This window comes from Onthophagus taurus, unplaced genomic scaffold, assembly GCF_036711975.1.
Source record: "Onthophagus taurus isolate NC unplaced genomic scaffold, IU_Otau_3.0 ScKx7SY_16, whole genome shotgun sequence".
Classification (NCBI taxonomy): domain Eukaryota; kingdom Metazoa; phylum Arthropoda; class Insecta; order Coleoptera; family Scarabaeidae; genus Onthophagus; species Onthophagus taurus.
The window spans coordinates 819,244-833,078 of NW_027248941.1; the positions used below are offsets into that span (position 1 = coordinate 819,244).

Here is a 13,835-nt window from a genome sequence, read left to right on the forward strand (position 1 = left end):
AATAAAACCATTTTATTAATAATTATTTTTATTAATCTCATAAACCCACACCGTATCAATCCCACTCCCAATAATCCTTTTCGGTTTCAAACTCACCAAAGGAAACCTACAAGCGATAATAAAACAACCATCTCCGCATTCATTTCTAATTTTTTCTTCCAACATTCCCATCTAAAAACGAAATAAACAATTAATAAGCACTTAATTCATCTTGATATTAAGTAACCATCTCCTCAACACCAAAAATAACCACGTTTTCGTACTTTCCAATATCAAATTTCCACAAATCTTTACAAAAAAAATTCGTTTTCGCCCTTAAACCCCTCCGAAACGAATCGATTTGAGAATAAACCACCAACCAAGGATTTAATTCAACCCCGTGCGAGATAAAATCGTTTTTAGCAGCCTCAATCACAATCCGACCATCTCCAGAACCTAAATCGATAAGATTTCCTCTTCGTCCTTTAAGCGCTTTTAAAACGTTCGTTATTTGGTGGGTTGTGGCTGGTACGTACGGTAAACACACTTTTCTTAAGGCTGGAATTACGAAGGGGGCGCATAAAATCGTTAATCCGGTTGCTACTCCTCCTTAAAAAAATTTATTAATAAATCTAACCTAAAAGTGAGGTTATGTTTGTTAATACCTGTTATTGCGATAAATATTTTCCCCGTTTTTGAAATTGATGCGCTTTTTGGTGAGTTTGATTCGAAATTATCTTCGAAATTCATAATTAATTAGAATATTGTTTAAATTAAATCGAAAATTAATTAAATTGAGTGTCTTATGTAATAAGTTATTATTTTCGCCGTAAGATGGCGCTGATTAAAATTAATTTATTTAAAAAAGTTTTTTTTATATTATTGTGGGTAATATTTAAGATAAATAAAGTTGTCTTAAGGCTAAAATTCCATTTTATAAATATTATTAATAGATGTAACCCAAAACTTAAGAAAATTAATTAAATTGGTGTCTTATGTAATTTTTGCCGTAGATGGCGCTGATTAAGATTAATTGGTCCAAAAAAGATTTTAATAAAAACATTTTATTCCTAATCGCTTTTATTAATCTTTCTCTTTTATTAAAACGTTTCGAAATTTTCTTGGAAATTCGTAATTTATTAGAAAATTGTTTAAATTAATTAAATTTAGGGTCTTATGTAATAAATTATTATTTTCGCCGTAAGATGGCGCTGATTATCATTAATTTATTTAAAAATAGCTTCTTTTATGTCATTGTGGCTAATACTTAAGGTAAATAAAGTTCTCTTAAGGCTAAAATTCTATTTTATAAATATTATTAATAAATGTAACACAAAAGTTAAGAAAATTATCTAAATTGGGGTCTTATGTCATTTTCGCCGTAAGATGGCGCTGATTAGCATTAATTTATTTAAAAAAGCTTTTAATAAAGACATTTTATTCCTAACCGCTTTTATTAATCTCTCTCTTTTATTAAAACGTTTCGAAATTTTCTTGGAAATTCATAATTAATTAGAAAATTGTTTAAATTACTTAAATTGAGGGTCTTATGTAATAAGTTATTATTTTCGCCGTAAGATGGCGCTGATTAACAATTAATTTATTTATAAAAAGCTTCTTTTACGTTATTGTGGGTAATATTTAAGGCAAATAATGTTTTATTAAGGCTAAAATTCCATTTTATAAATATTATTAATAAATGTAACCCAAAAGTTAAGAAAATTAATTAAATTGGTGTCTTATGTCATTTTCGCCGTAAGATGGCGCTGATTAGCATTAATTTATTTAAAAAAGCTTTTAATAAAGACATTTTATTCCTAATCGCTTTTATTAATTTTTCTTTTATTAAAGCGTTTCAAAATTTTCTTGGAAGTTCATAATTAATTAGAAAATTGTTTAAATTAATTAAATTGAGGGTCTTATGTAATAAGTTATTGTTTTCGCCGTAAGATGGCGCTGATTAATAATTAATTTATTAAAAAAAAAGCTTTTTTTATGTTATTGTGGCTAATATTTAAGGTAAATAAAGTTTTCTTAAGGCTAAAATTCCATTTTATAAATATTATTAATAAATGTAACCCAAAAGTTAAGAAAGTTAATTAAATTGAGGTCTTATGTAATTTTCGCCGTAAGATGGCGCTGAAAATCATTAATTTATTTAAAAAATCTTTTTTTTATGTTATTGTGATTAATTTTATGGGTTAAGTTAATTAAATTAATGCGATTTTTCATATTAATTAATACAAATTAAAAAGAAAATAAATAAATTTACATTTTTTTAAAAAACTAACTTCACGTTTGTTTGAGACGTCATGTCATGTAAAAGTTTAAAAAAAATTAAATTAATTTTCGTTTTTATTATTTATTCGAAAGTAAAAAAAATACACGCTTAGTAAGTATAAGAAGACGAAACAAATAAATAATCGTTAATAATTACGTTTAAAGAAAAGATATTTACTATTTTTTAATAAGTGAGGTTATGTCACTAAGATTTAACCTCAAAATAAATACTAAAGCGAAAAAAATGTACAAATAACACGATATTTATTAAACTTTGGTGTATCCTTGGGTTAAATTATGAGTCGTTGCGTTCCTTGTGGTACGAGGACAAGAATTTGATAATTGCCTCGAATCGGAAACCGTAATCGTACTTTTAACAACATTAAATAATTTAGCATAAGCCAATCTGTATTGTTTATTACTAGCTACATAAATAATTGGATTAACAACGCTCGAGGCCCATGCTAAAATTGAAGCGCAAACATGGAGAGTTGGAATAGTCGTGTCATCGTCGAAGACATTTACGCACATTAATGGCAAAAAACAAAATAAAAAGCACGCAAAAATGAGGAGCATTAATTTGGTGAGTCTTCTATCGTCTCGTTCGCGTTTTGAACTCCTTTCTTTGGGATTTGATCTAAAAAATTACAAAAATTAATTTTTTTTTTAGGTTAGAAATGAAATTAAAACATACCTATGCGATTTAAGATTATTATTTGATTGGCGAACTTTTAAATAAATACACGTGTAAGAAACGATGATTACTAAGCACGGGATGACGAATCCGACGAGAAAAATGAATTGTTTTGGAGATTTTCCATCTTTTTTGTTGATCGTGCACGAAAATGTCGATTTATTTAAGCCTAATTCGCCCCAAATTCCGAGAGAAGGTGGCAACTAAAACGATTAAATTTGAATTAATTTAAAAAATTGATTTTTTTTGATTCAATTTACCATTATTAAAAAAGCGACGCTCCAAATTGCGAATAATTGGATCCAAATTGAGAGTTTCGAGTACAATTTTGAATAATACTCGTAATATGATATGATTATATATCTGGAAATGATTATTTTTAGTAAGTTTATACGATTTTTTTTTTTGGTTTGGTTTTAATTAAGTCGTTTTAAATGAATGGTTCCCTTTCTTTAGAGTGCATTCATTAAATAAAGTCGCCCATTGTTCCATAAGTCGATTTATTTTTTTTTGTTTAGGGTCAAATGTCGCGTTTAGTCATTGCGTTTAATCAAGAACAAGCTCGTATTTTCTGTTATTACAGCAATTTAAATTATTTCTTTGAAAAATAATTCATTATTAGTCACGATTAAGATAACATAACCTATTTTTTTTTTTTTGGTTTGACGTTTCAAATTTTTTAAACGTCAAATCTGTCAAAAAAATTTTTTATTAAAATAACGCTTTTTTACCTGTTTACAGTTATCGCGACCATATTTAGGAGGGATAAAGCGACGTTTCCGTACAAAATAACGGGGAAAACTTTACACAAAGCATCCCCCATCCTCCATTCTTGGTGAATATACCTGTCTGCCATCAAGGGTAAGTTAATCAAACAAAATAAGAGATCCGAAATGCTCAGGGATAACACGAAAAACGTTGTGGCGTGCAAACGAAGTTTGGGGCATCTTATTAAAGCTATTATTGTAACAGTGTTTCCTAAAAAAATTATTATTTTAACAATTACGAAAAAATAACTGTAATTTAAGAAGCTATTTCTTTATCTAAATTGATAAGATAACTTCTACCTGAATTTTTAAAAGACTAACTTCATTCTTATCTCGCTTATTGTAATATTTTGGTCAACACTTACCGAAAACACCCACAATACAAAAAATAATAGCACAAATCGCTGCGAAAATAGTCGCGGGTCGCGGATATTTAACGGGTTCATCCATTTTTCGCGAAATTATTTGAATTTTAACCCATTACCGCCAAAAAATCAACACGAACGTACCCAACGCACTTTGTGACGTCAGCGGAGCGAATGAACGTGATCTTTGGTTGTGCGCTTTAAAGTGTTCGGTCGTCATCGAGTATTGCCCGAGATTTGTCGAAAAATTGAACGTTGTTAAAGTTTATTTACATTTTTAGATAAGTTGAAATGTTTTTATTGAAGGGATTTCCTAATTGGAGTACATTCTGATGATGAATTTTATTTTTTTTATAATTTTTAGAAATTAATGAGTCAATTTGTTTAAAATAAAAGATTTTTTGTGATAATAATCTTATTTTTTGGTTTTTATATTAATGTAATTACGATTTATTAATGTTTTTAATTAAAATATTTTAAAAATTATTTTTTTTTAATAGATGGCGTCATAAATGATGATTTTTTTTTATTTTTTAATAATTAATGACTCAATTTTTTTAAATAAAAATTAATTTTGTAATAAAAATCTTATTTTTCGGTTTTTATATTAATTTAATTCCAATTAATTAACGTTTTTAATTAAAAATTTAATCTATTAATTTTTTAATAGATGGCGCCATAACATTTGTTGACAACTTGTTATAAATGATTAATTTTTTTTTTAATTTTTAGTAATTAATGACTCAATTTCTTTAAATTAAAAGCTTTTTTGTAATGATAATCTTATTTTTCGGTTTTTATATTAATTAATTCCAATTAATTATGGGTTTTGATTAAAATTATTAAAAAATAAATTTATTATTTTTTTTAATAGATGGCGCTATTAAATTTATTGACAACTTGTCATGAATGATGAATTTTATTTTTTTTTAATTTTTAGTAATTAATGACTCAATTTCTTTAAATTAAAACTTATTTTGTGATAAAAATCTCATTTTTCCGTTTTTATATTAATTTAATTCCGATTAATTAAGATTTTTAATTAATAAAATTAATTTATTATTTTTTTAATAGATGGCGCCATTAAATTTATTGACAACTTGTCATGAATGATGAATTTTATTTTTTTTTAATTTTTAGAAATTAATGACTCAATTTCTTTAAATTAAAAGCTTTTTTGTGATGATAATCTTATTTTACGGTTTTTATATTAATTAATTCCAATTAATTATGGTTTTTGATTAAAATTATTAAAAAATAAAATTATTATTTTTTTTAATAGATGGCGCTATTAAATTTATTGACAACTTGTCATGAATGATTAAATTTATTTTTTAATTTTTAGTAATTAATGACTCAATTTCATTAAATTAAAACTTATTTCATGATAATAATCTTATTTTTCGGTTTTTAATTATTTCAATTCCGATTAATTAATATTTTTAATGAAAATAATCAAAAAATTAATCTATTATTTTTTTTCAATAGATGGCGCCATAACATTTAAAGACAACTTGTCATAAATGATTAATTTTATTTTTTAGAAATTAATGACTCAATTTCATTAAATTAAAACTTATTTTGTGATAATAATCTTATTTTTCGGTTTTTATATTAATTAATTCCGATTAATCAATATTTATAATTAAAATAATTAAAAAGATTAATTTCTTAATTTTTTTAATAGATGGCGCCATAAAATTTATTGACAACTTGTCATTTTTAACCAAATTTTTTTTTCATCACAAATAATGCAATTTTGTAACGTTTTTTTACTAAGTAAGTACTAAATATGTGTTGTATGTATGTAGTTTCATGTGGGGGTGAATTCCTTTTTAGCAATTAGGCCCTTTGTACATCTCCACAATTTACACATCATTTAGGGGTCAGAAAACCAGCTCAAGGGCGTTTATATGGGTTGGATTATATTATCCCAATGATCTTTGAGGTTTGACTAAAACAGAATAAAAGATACTGGAAATTAAAAGATTATAGAGGGTGTGTTATCTCTATAAGAGCTTCCTAATCTTTCTAATAACCTTGGAAATCACTACAATGCAAAAGGTATTACAAATAAAGCTGCTAAGGAGTATATAAGCTAAATTGGGGTACTGTGAAAGATAAAACACTTACTTATGAGTACAATAAACGATTTAAACCTAGTTTAAATATATTAGAAGAATTCATTTATAGGTTATGTCGACCAAAACACAATTTAAGAACACCTTACTTCATTATTATTGATAAATCATACCCGCACAACACTAAATAACCCAAAAATGCATTAATATTAATAAATTAATCACCTAAATCACCAAATTTATCATAAATAATAAAAAAGAACACTACTTATTATGACTTATTAGTTGTAGATGTCGCCACTTTCGCCGTAAAAATGCTTAAACCTCTATTTAGAGTAAAAGATTTAATTTTTGTGCAAAAACGCTTAGCGGGGCACTCGAAATGGGCCAATATCCGACACACGAAGGCGTTAAAAGATGGCCAAAGGGGGCAAATGTTCACGAAATTCGCGAGGCAAATAAAAGTTGCAATTCAAGGTTAGGATTAAAAGTGAGGTTAAGTTTGCTTTTATTTATTTAAGTTAAATTTTGGTAATTTAGAGGGAGGATCCCCCGATCCGGTTAAAAATTTGAAGTTAGAACAAGTCCTCGAACAAGCTAAAAGGAATAATATGCCAATTGGAACGATTCAAGGTGTTATTAAGAGTACGCAAATTAATAAGGAGATGTGCAAAAAGTATTTGTTGGAGATTAAGTTGGTTGTAATTAATTAATTAATTAAGATTGTATTAAAAAAAGTAATTTTTAGGGGTCCAGGAAGTAGTGTTTTTCTTTGTGAAGTCTTCACAGGAAATTTAACCCAAACTCGATCGTTACTTGCTTCGATATTAAAAAAACATTCATCTAAATACGTCGAAAATAGCGTAAAACACATGTTTGTGGAGAAAGGAATTATTGAGTGTCATCTTGATGATTACAAAGATAAAGACATCTTAGAAAAAGCCACGGAAGATGCAATCGAGTTTGGTGCTGAAGATGTGAAAGTCTTAGACGACAATTTAATTCAATTTCTTTGTACATCTCAAAATTTGAAAATAGTTCAAACGAAATTAGAAACGGCGAAATATAAAATAACCAGTGCGAGTGTTGAATATGTTCCAAATCAGTTACAAATTTTGAATGAAAAGGATTTAGAAATATGTTCAAATTTATGTGAGAAATTAGAGAATCAAAGTGAAGTTATTGAAATTTATGATAATATAGGAAATTGAGTTGATATAAAAGAAATTAATAAATTTAAATATGAAGGGTAGAAGTAGAATCCTTTCCTTTCTTAATTTTAATAAATACAGCTTTCAGGAATTTTTAAATTAACAACTTTTTGACATTTATATGAAAATGTAAGTTTTATTTCAACGTCTTTTTTCTCAATATTTTTCCAATCCAACCCAACAATTATTATACCTCATTTTAAAGAGAAAGCTTTGAGCTTTAATTTAAAATAAAATTCATTCCTTAATATCAATAAATACGACTTCCAGGAATTTTTGAATTAGCATCTTTTTTTGACACTTTTAGGTTATACAAAAATGTAACCTTTATTTCAACAATTTTTTTCTCAATATTTTTCCTATTCAACCCATCAATTATTATACCTCAGTTTAAAGAGAAAGCTTTGAGCTTTAATTTAAAATAAAATTCATTCCTTAATTTCAATAAATACGGCTTCCAGGAATTTTTAAATTAACATCTTTTTTGACATTTTTAGGTTATTCGAAAATGTAAGGTTTATTTCAAAATTTTTTTTCTCAATATTTTTCCAACCCAACCCAACAATTATTACATATCATTTTAAAGAGAAAGCTTTGAGCTTTAATTTAGAATCAGTCTCATTCCTTAATTTCAATAAATACGACTTCCAGGAATTTTTGAATTAGCATCTTTTTTTGACACTTTTAGGTTATACAAAAATGTAAGTTTTATTTCAACATTTTTTTTCTCAATATTTTTCCAATCCAACCTAACAATTATTATACCTCATTTTAAAGAGAAAGCTTTGAGCTTTAATTTAAAATAAAATTCATTCCTTAATTTCAATAAATACGACTTCCAGGAATTTTTGAATTAGCATCTTTTTTCACACTTTTAGGTTATACGAAAATGTAAGTTTTATTTCAAAATTTTTTTTCTCAAAATTTTTCTAATCCAACCTAACAATTATTATACATCATTTTAAAGAGAAAGCTTTGAGCTTTAATTTAAAATAAGTTTCATTCCTTAATTTCAATAAATACTGCTTCCAGGAATTTTTAAATTAGCATCTTTTTTTGACACTTAGGTTATACAAGAATGTAAGGTTTGTTTCAACATTTTTTTTCTCAATATTTTTCCAATCCAACCCAACAATTATTATATATCATTTTAAAGAGAAAGCTTTGAGCTTTAATTTAAAATAAAATTCATTCCTTAATTTCAATAAATACGACTTCCAGGAATTTTTGAATTAGCATCTTTTTTGACACTTTTAGGTTATACGAAAATGTAAGTTTTATTTCAACATTTTTTTTCTCAATATTTTTCCAATCCAACCCAACAATTATTACACATCATTTTAAAGAGAAAGCTTTGAGCTTTAATTTAGAATCAGTCTCATTCCTTAATTTCAATAAATACGACTTCCAGGAATTTTTGAATTAGCATCTTTTTTGACACTTTTAGGTTATACGAAAATGTAAGTTTTATTTCAACATTTTTTTTCTCAATATTTTTCCAATCCAACCCAACAATTATTATACATCATTTTAAAGAAAAAGCTTTGAGCTTTAATTTAAAATAAAATTCATTCCTTAATTTCAATAAATACGGTTTTCAGAAATTTTTAAATTATCATCTTTTTTGACACTTTTAGGTTATTCGAAAATGTAAGTTTTATTTCAACATTTTTTTTCTCAATATTTTTCCAATCCAACCTAACCATTATTATACCTCATTTTAAAGAGAAAGCTTTGAGCTTTAATTTAGAATCAGTCTCATTCCTTAATTTCAATAAATACGACTTCCAGGAATTTTTGAATTAGCATCTTTTTTGACACTTTTAGGTTATACGAAAATGTAAGTTTTATTTCAACATTTTTTTTCTCAATATTTTTCCAATCCAACCCAACAATTATTACACATCATTTTAAAGAGAAAGCTTTGAGCTTTAATTTAGAATCAGTCTCATTCCTTAATTTCAATAAATACGACTTCCAGGAATTTTTGAATTTGCATCTTTTTTGACACTTTTAGGTTATACGAAAATGTAAGTTTTATTTCAACATTTTTTTTCTCAAAATTTTTCCAACCCAACCTAACAATTATTATACCTCATTTTAAAGAGAAAGCTTTGAGCTTTGATTTAAAATAAGTTTCCTTCCTCAATTTCAATAAATACGGCTTCCAGGAATTTTTAAATTAGCATCTTTTTTGACACTTTTAGGTTATACGAAAATGTAAGTTTTATTTCAACATTTTTTTTCTCAATATTTTTCCAATCTAACCCAACAATTATTATACATCATTTAAAAGAGAAAGCTTTGAGCTTTAATTTAAAATAAAATTCATTCCTTAATTTCAATAAATACGGCTTCCAGGAATTTTTAAATTAGCATCTTTTTTGACACTTTTAGGTTATACGAAAATGTAAGTTTTTTCAACATTTTTTTTCTCAATATTTTTCCAATCCAACCCAACAATTATTATACATCATTTTAAAGAGAAAGCTTTGAGCTTTAATCTAGAAAAAGTCTCATTCCTTAATTTCAATGAATACGGCTTCCAGGAATTTTTAAATTAGCATCTTTTTTGACACTTTTAGGTTATACGAAAATGTAAGTTTTATTTCAACATTTTTTTTCTCAATATTTTTCCAATCCAACCCAACAATTATTATACATCATTTTAAAGAGAAAGCTTTGAGCTTTAATTTAGAATAAGTCTCATTCCTTAATTTCGATAAATACGGCTTTCAGGAATTTTTGAATTAGCATCTTTTTTGACATTTTTAGGTTATACAAAAATGTAAGTTTTATTTCAACTTTTTTTTTCTCAATATTTTTCCAATCCAACCTAACAATTATTATACCTCATTTTAAAGAGAAAGCTTTGAGCTTTAATTTAGAATAAGTCTCATTCCTTAATTTCAATAAATACGACTTCCAGGAATTTTTGAATTTGCATCTTTTTTGACACTTTTAGGTTATACGAAAATGTAAGTTTTATTTCAACATTTTTTTTCTCAATATTTTTCCAATCCAACCCAACAATTATTATACATCATTTTAAAGAGAAAGCTTTGAGCTTTAATTTAGAATAAGTCTCATTCCTTAATTTCGATAAATACGGCTTTCAGGAATTTTTGAATTAGCATCTTTTTTGACATTTTTAGGTTATACAAAAATGTAAGTTTTATTTCAACTTTTTTTTTCTCAATATTTTTCCAATCCAACCTAACAATTATTATACCTCATTTTAAAGAGAAAGCTTTGAGCTTTAATTTAGAATAAGTCTCATTCCTTAATTTCAATAAATACGACTTCCAGGAATTTTTGAATTTGCATCTTTTTTGACACTTTTAGGTTATACGAAAATGTAAGTTTTATTTCAACATTTTTTTTCTCAATATTTTTCCAATCCAACCCAACAATTATTATACATCATTTTAAAGAGAAAGCTTTGAGCTTTAATTTAGAATAAGTCTCATTCCTTAATTTCGATAAATACGGCTTTCAGGAATTTTTGAATTAGCATCTTTTTTGACATTTTTAGGTTATACAAAAATGTAAGTTTTATTTCAACTTTTTTTTTCTCAATATTTTTCCAATCCAACCTAACAATTATTATACCTCATTTTAAAGAGAAAGCTTTGAGCTTTAATTTAGAATAAGTCTCATTCCTTAATTTCAATAAATACGACTTCCAGGAATTTTTGAATTTGCATCTTTTTTGACACTTTTAGGTTATACGAAAATGTAAGTTTTATTTCAACATTTTTTTTCTCAATATTTTTCCAATCCAACCCAACAATTATTATACATCATTTTAAAGAGAAAGCTTTGAGCTTTAATTTAGAATAAGTCTCATTCCTTAATTTCGATAAATACGGCTTTCAGGAATTTTTGAATTAGCATCTTTTTTGACATTTTTAGGTTATACAAAAATGTAAGTTTTATTTCAACTTTTTTTTTCTCAATATTTTTCCAATCCAACCTAACAATTATTATACCTCATTTTAAAGAGAAAGCTTTGAGCTTTAATTTAGAATAAGTCTCATTCCTTAATTTCAATAAATACGACTTCCAGGAATTTTTGAATTAGCATCTTTTTTGACACTTTTAGGTTATACGAAAATGTAAGTTTTATTTCAAAATTTTTTTTCTCAATATTTTTCCAATCCATCCTAACCATTATTATACCTCATTTTAAAGAGAAAGCTTTGAGCTTTAATTTAAAATAAAATTCATTCCTTAATTTCAATAAATACGGCTTCCAGGAATTTTTGAATTAGCATCTTTTTTGACACTTTTAGGTTATACGAAAATGTAAGTTTTATTTCAAAATTTTTTTTCTCAATATTTTTCCAATCCAACCTAACCATTATTATACCTCATTTTAAAGAGAAAGCTTTGAGCTTTAATTTAAAATAAAATTCATTCCTTAATTTCAATAAATACGGCTTCTAAGAATTTTTAAATTAGCATCATTTTTGACATTTTTAGGTTATTCAAAAATGTAAGTTTTATTTCAACATTCTTTTTCTCAATATTTTTCCAATCCAACCCAACAATTATTACACATCATTTTAAAGAGAAAACTTTGAGCTTTATTTTAGAATAAGTCTCATTCCTTAATTTCAATAAATGCGGCTTCCAGGAATTTTTAAATTATCATCTTTTTTGACACTTTTAGGTTATACGAAAATGTAAGTTTTATTTCAAAATTTTTTTTCTCAATATTTTTCCAATCCAACCTAACCATTATTATACCTCATTTTAAAGGGAAAGCTTTGAGCTTTAATTTAAAATAAAATTCATTCCTTAATTTCAATAAATACGACTTCCAGGAATTTTTAAATTAGCATATTTTTTGACATTTTGAGGTTATATGAAAATGTAAGCTTTATTTCAACATTTTTTTTCTCAAAATTTTTCTAATCCATCCCAACAATTATTATACATCATTTTAAAGACAAAGCTTTGAGCTTTAATTTAAAATAAGTTTCATTCCTTAATTTCAATAAACACGGCTTCCACGAATTTTTAAATTAGCATATTTTTTGACACTTAGATTGTGTGAAAAATAAAATTTAAAGGTTTCTGTTTTTAAATGTTTCCATTGGATATTTATTTTTGAATAAATTTGAATAAAAAGTTACAAAATGTTTCCTTGAATGACCTCTAATTGACCTTGACCTAGTTAAAACTGAAAATTTTTCTCGAAACTTTGAGGATGTCTCCTTGAGTTCACCTTGAACGACCTCTAATTGACATTGACGAAGGTAAAAGTGAAAATTGAAAACGAAATTTTGAGGATATCTCCTTGAGTTCACCTTGAATGACCTCTAATTCACCTTGACCTACTTAAAACTGAAAATTTTTCTCAAATCTTTGAGGATGTCTCCTTGAGTTCACCTTGAATGACCTCTAATTGACATTGATAAAGGTAAGTGTTTTGTAATTTTTACTTCCTCGAAAATGAAAAGTAGGAAAAATATTTAGGGAGTAATTTGGCGGGAAATATGAATTAAATATACCTCGTAATATCAAACTAAAGTCCCTAGATTTACAAAGTACCGCGCTTCATGACGCCTGTTTTCGAGCCAAAATGGCGGTTTGACAACCTGTCACTACATCTCACCACTTATTTACAAAAATATTGCCGTCTTGTTGCCTTTGGAGTTGCAAGAATAGCAGTAAGAAGGGCTTTCGACTCTTCAGAGTACCACGAGATAAAAGAAAAGAATTTTGGCGTAATGTTATCAATACAACGACAGTTTTAAATTTCCCGCTTGACTTTCGAGCCAAAATGGCGACAAACCGCGGTACTTTGTAAATCTAGCGACATCTATCATTCAATAACAAAACTAATCTTAGGAACCAAAAGCGCTTTGTAACTGCCTAACAGATGTCGCCCTATATTTCGAGAAATAATTTTATAACTAATTATTGTAAACGGATCAAATATTGTTACAAAACTTGAAAAGGAATTATAAAAAAAATCGTATTTAATAATAATAATACGTTATTGCCCCAAATAAAATACAAAATACTTAATTAATTTTAAAACAATTCGAATTCTTTACGATTATCTCGCATTCATAACAAATTCGTTAATTGTAATTAATTCAAATCGATTCTAATTAAGAGAAATAAATTAAAAATATCTTTTTTTGATTTAATCCACTTACCTTGTTTATAATTCCCTGGATAAACCAATTTTGAGTTAAATACAGCCTTTTAAACCAATTAAATAACACTTTTTCCTTAAATAAACTTCAATTCAATTTCAATTTTGACAAGCACCTGCAATATTTGGATCTTAATCACCATGACAACCGAGTCAAGTTGGATAACCTAAAAATAATAAAATTTTAACCGTTAATATTTCGCTTTATATTTTAATAAACATTGTTTTGTTGTGACAGAACAATTAATTAAGGTTATGTACCTAATTAATTGTTAAAGATTAATTA

The 13,835-nt window shown here is 26.1% G+C and overlaps 3 protein-coding genes across 6 annotated transcripts; 1 reads left to right on the plus strand and 2 right to left on the minus strand.

Annotated features, from left to right (window-relative positions):
- Nucleotides 1-10: 10 nt before the first annotated feature.
- Nucleotides 11-807, minus strand: LOC111415361 (ATP synthase subunit C lysine N-methyltransferase). The gene is made up of 3 exons (XM_023047009.2): nucleotides 645-807; nucleotides 227-588; nucleotides 11-171 (listed from the first exon to the last, which is right to left on the minus strand). The coding sequence occupies exons 1-3, from the start codon at nucleotides 727-729 to the stop codon at nucleotides 16-18; spliced, it is 603 nt and encodes a 200-aa protein (XP_022902777.2). The 5' UTR covers nucleotides 730-807; the 3' UTR covers nucleotides 11-15.
- A 1,518-nt stretch (nucleotides 808-2,325) lies between these two features.
- On the minus strand, nucleotides 2,326-6,445 carry LOC111415354 (protein trapped in endoderm-1-like). 2 transcript variants are annotated; one of them, XM_023046998.2, is made up of 6 exons: nucleotides 6,316-6,445; nucleotides 6,219-6,244; nucleotides 3,685-3,931; nucleotides 3,214-3,316; nucleotides 2,954-3,156; nucleotides 2,326-2,896 (listed from the first exon to the last, which is right to left on the minus strand). In XM_023046998.2, the coding sequence occupies exons 1-6, from the start codon at nucleotides 6,318-6,320 to the stop codon at nucleotides 2,527-2,529; spliced, it is 954 nt and encodes a 317-aa protein (XP_022902766.1). In that variant the 5' UTR covers nucleotides 6,321-6,445; the 3' UTR covers nucleotides 2,326-2,526. The 2 variants fall into 2 exon arrangements, with proteins under 2 accessions (XP_022902766.1, XP_022902765.1); XM_023046997.2 differs by lacking the exons at nucleotides 6,219-6,244; nucleotides 6,316-6,445 and adding an exon at nucleotides 4,086-4,510.
- LOC111415356 (translational activator of cytochrome c oxidase 1) lies at nucleotides 3,726-7,468 on the plus strand. Of its 3 annotated transcripts, none has more exons than XM_023046999.2 (5): nucleotides 3,728-3,814; nucleotides 5,925-6,149; nucleotides 6,452-6,643; nucleotides 6,707-6,860; nucleotides 6,915-7,468. In XM_023046999.2, exons 3-5 carry the CDS (start codon nucleotides 6,481-6,483, stop codon nucleotides 7,375-7,377), a joined length of 780 nt encoding a protein of 259 aa, XP_022902767.2. In that variant the 5' UTR covers nucleotides 3,728-3,814; nucleotides 5,925-6,149; nucleotides 6,452-6,480; the 3' UTR covers nucleotides 7,378-7,468. The 3 variants fall into 3 exon arrangements, with proteins under 3 accessions (XP_022902769.2, XP_022902767.2, XP_022902768.2); XM_023047000.2 differs by lacking the exon at nucleotides 3,728-3,814 and adding an exon at nucleotides 5,773-5,864; XM_023047001.2 differs by lacking the exon at nucleotides 5,925-6,149 and having other exon boundaries at nucleotides 3,726-3,814.
- Nucleotides 7,469-13,835: the final 6,367 nt, after the last annotated feature.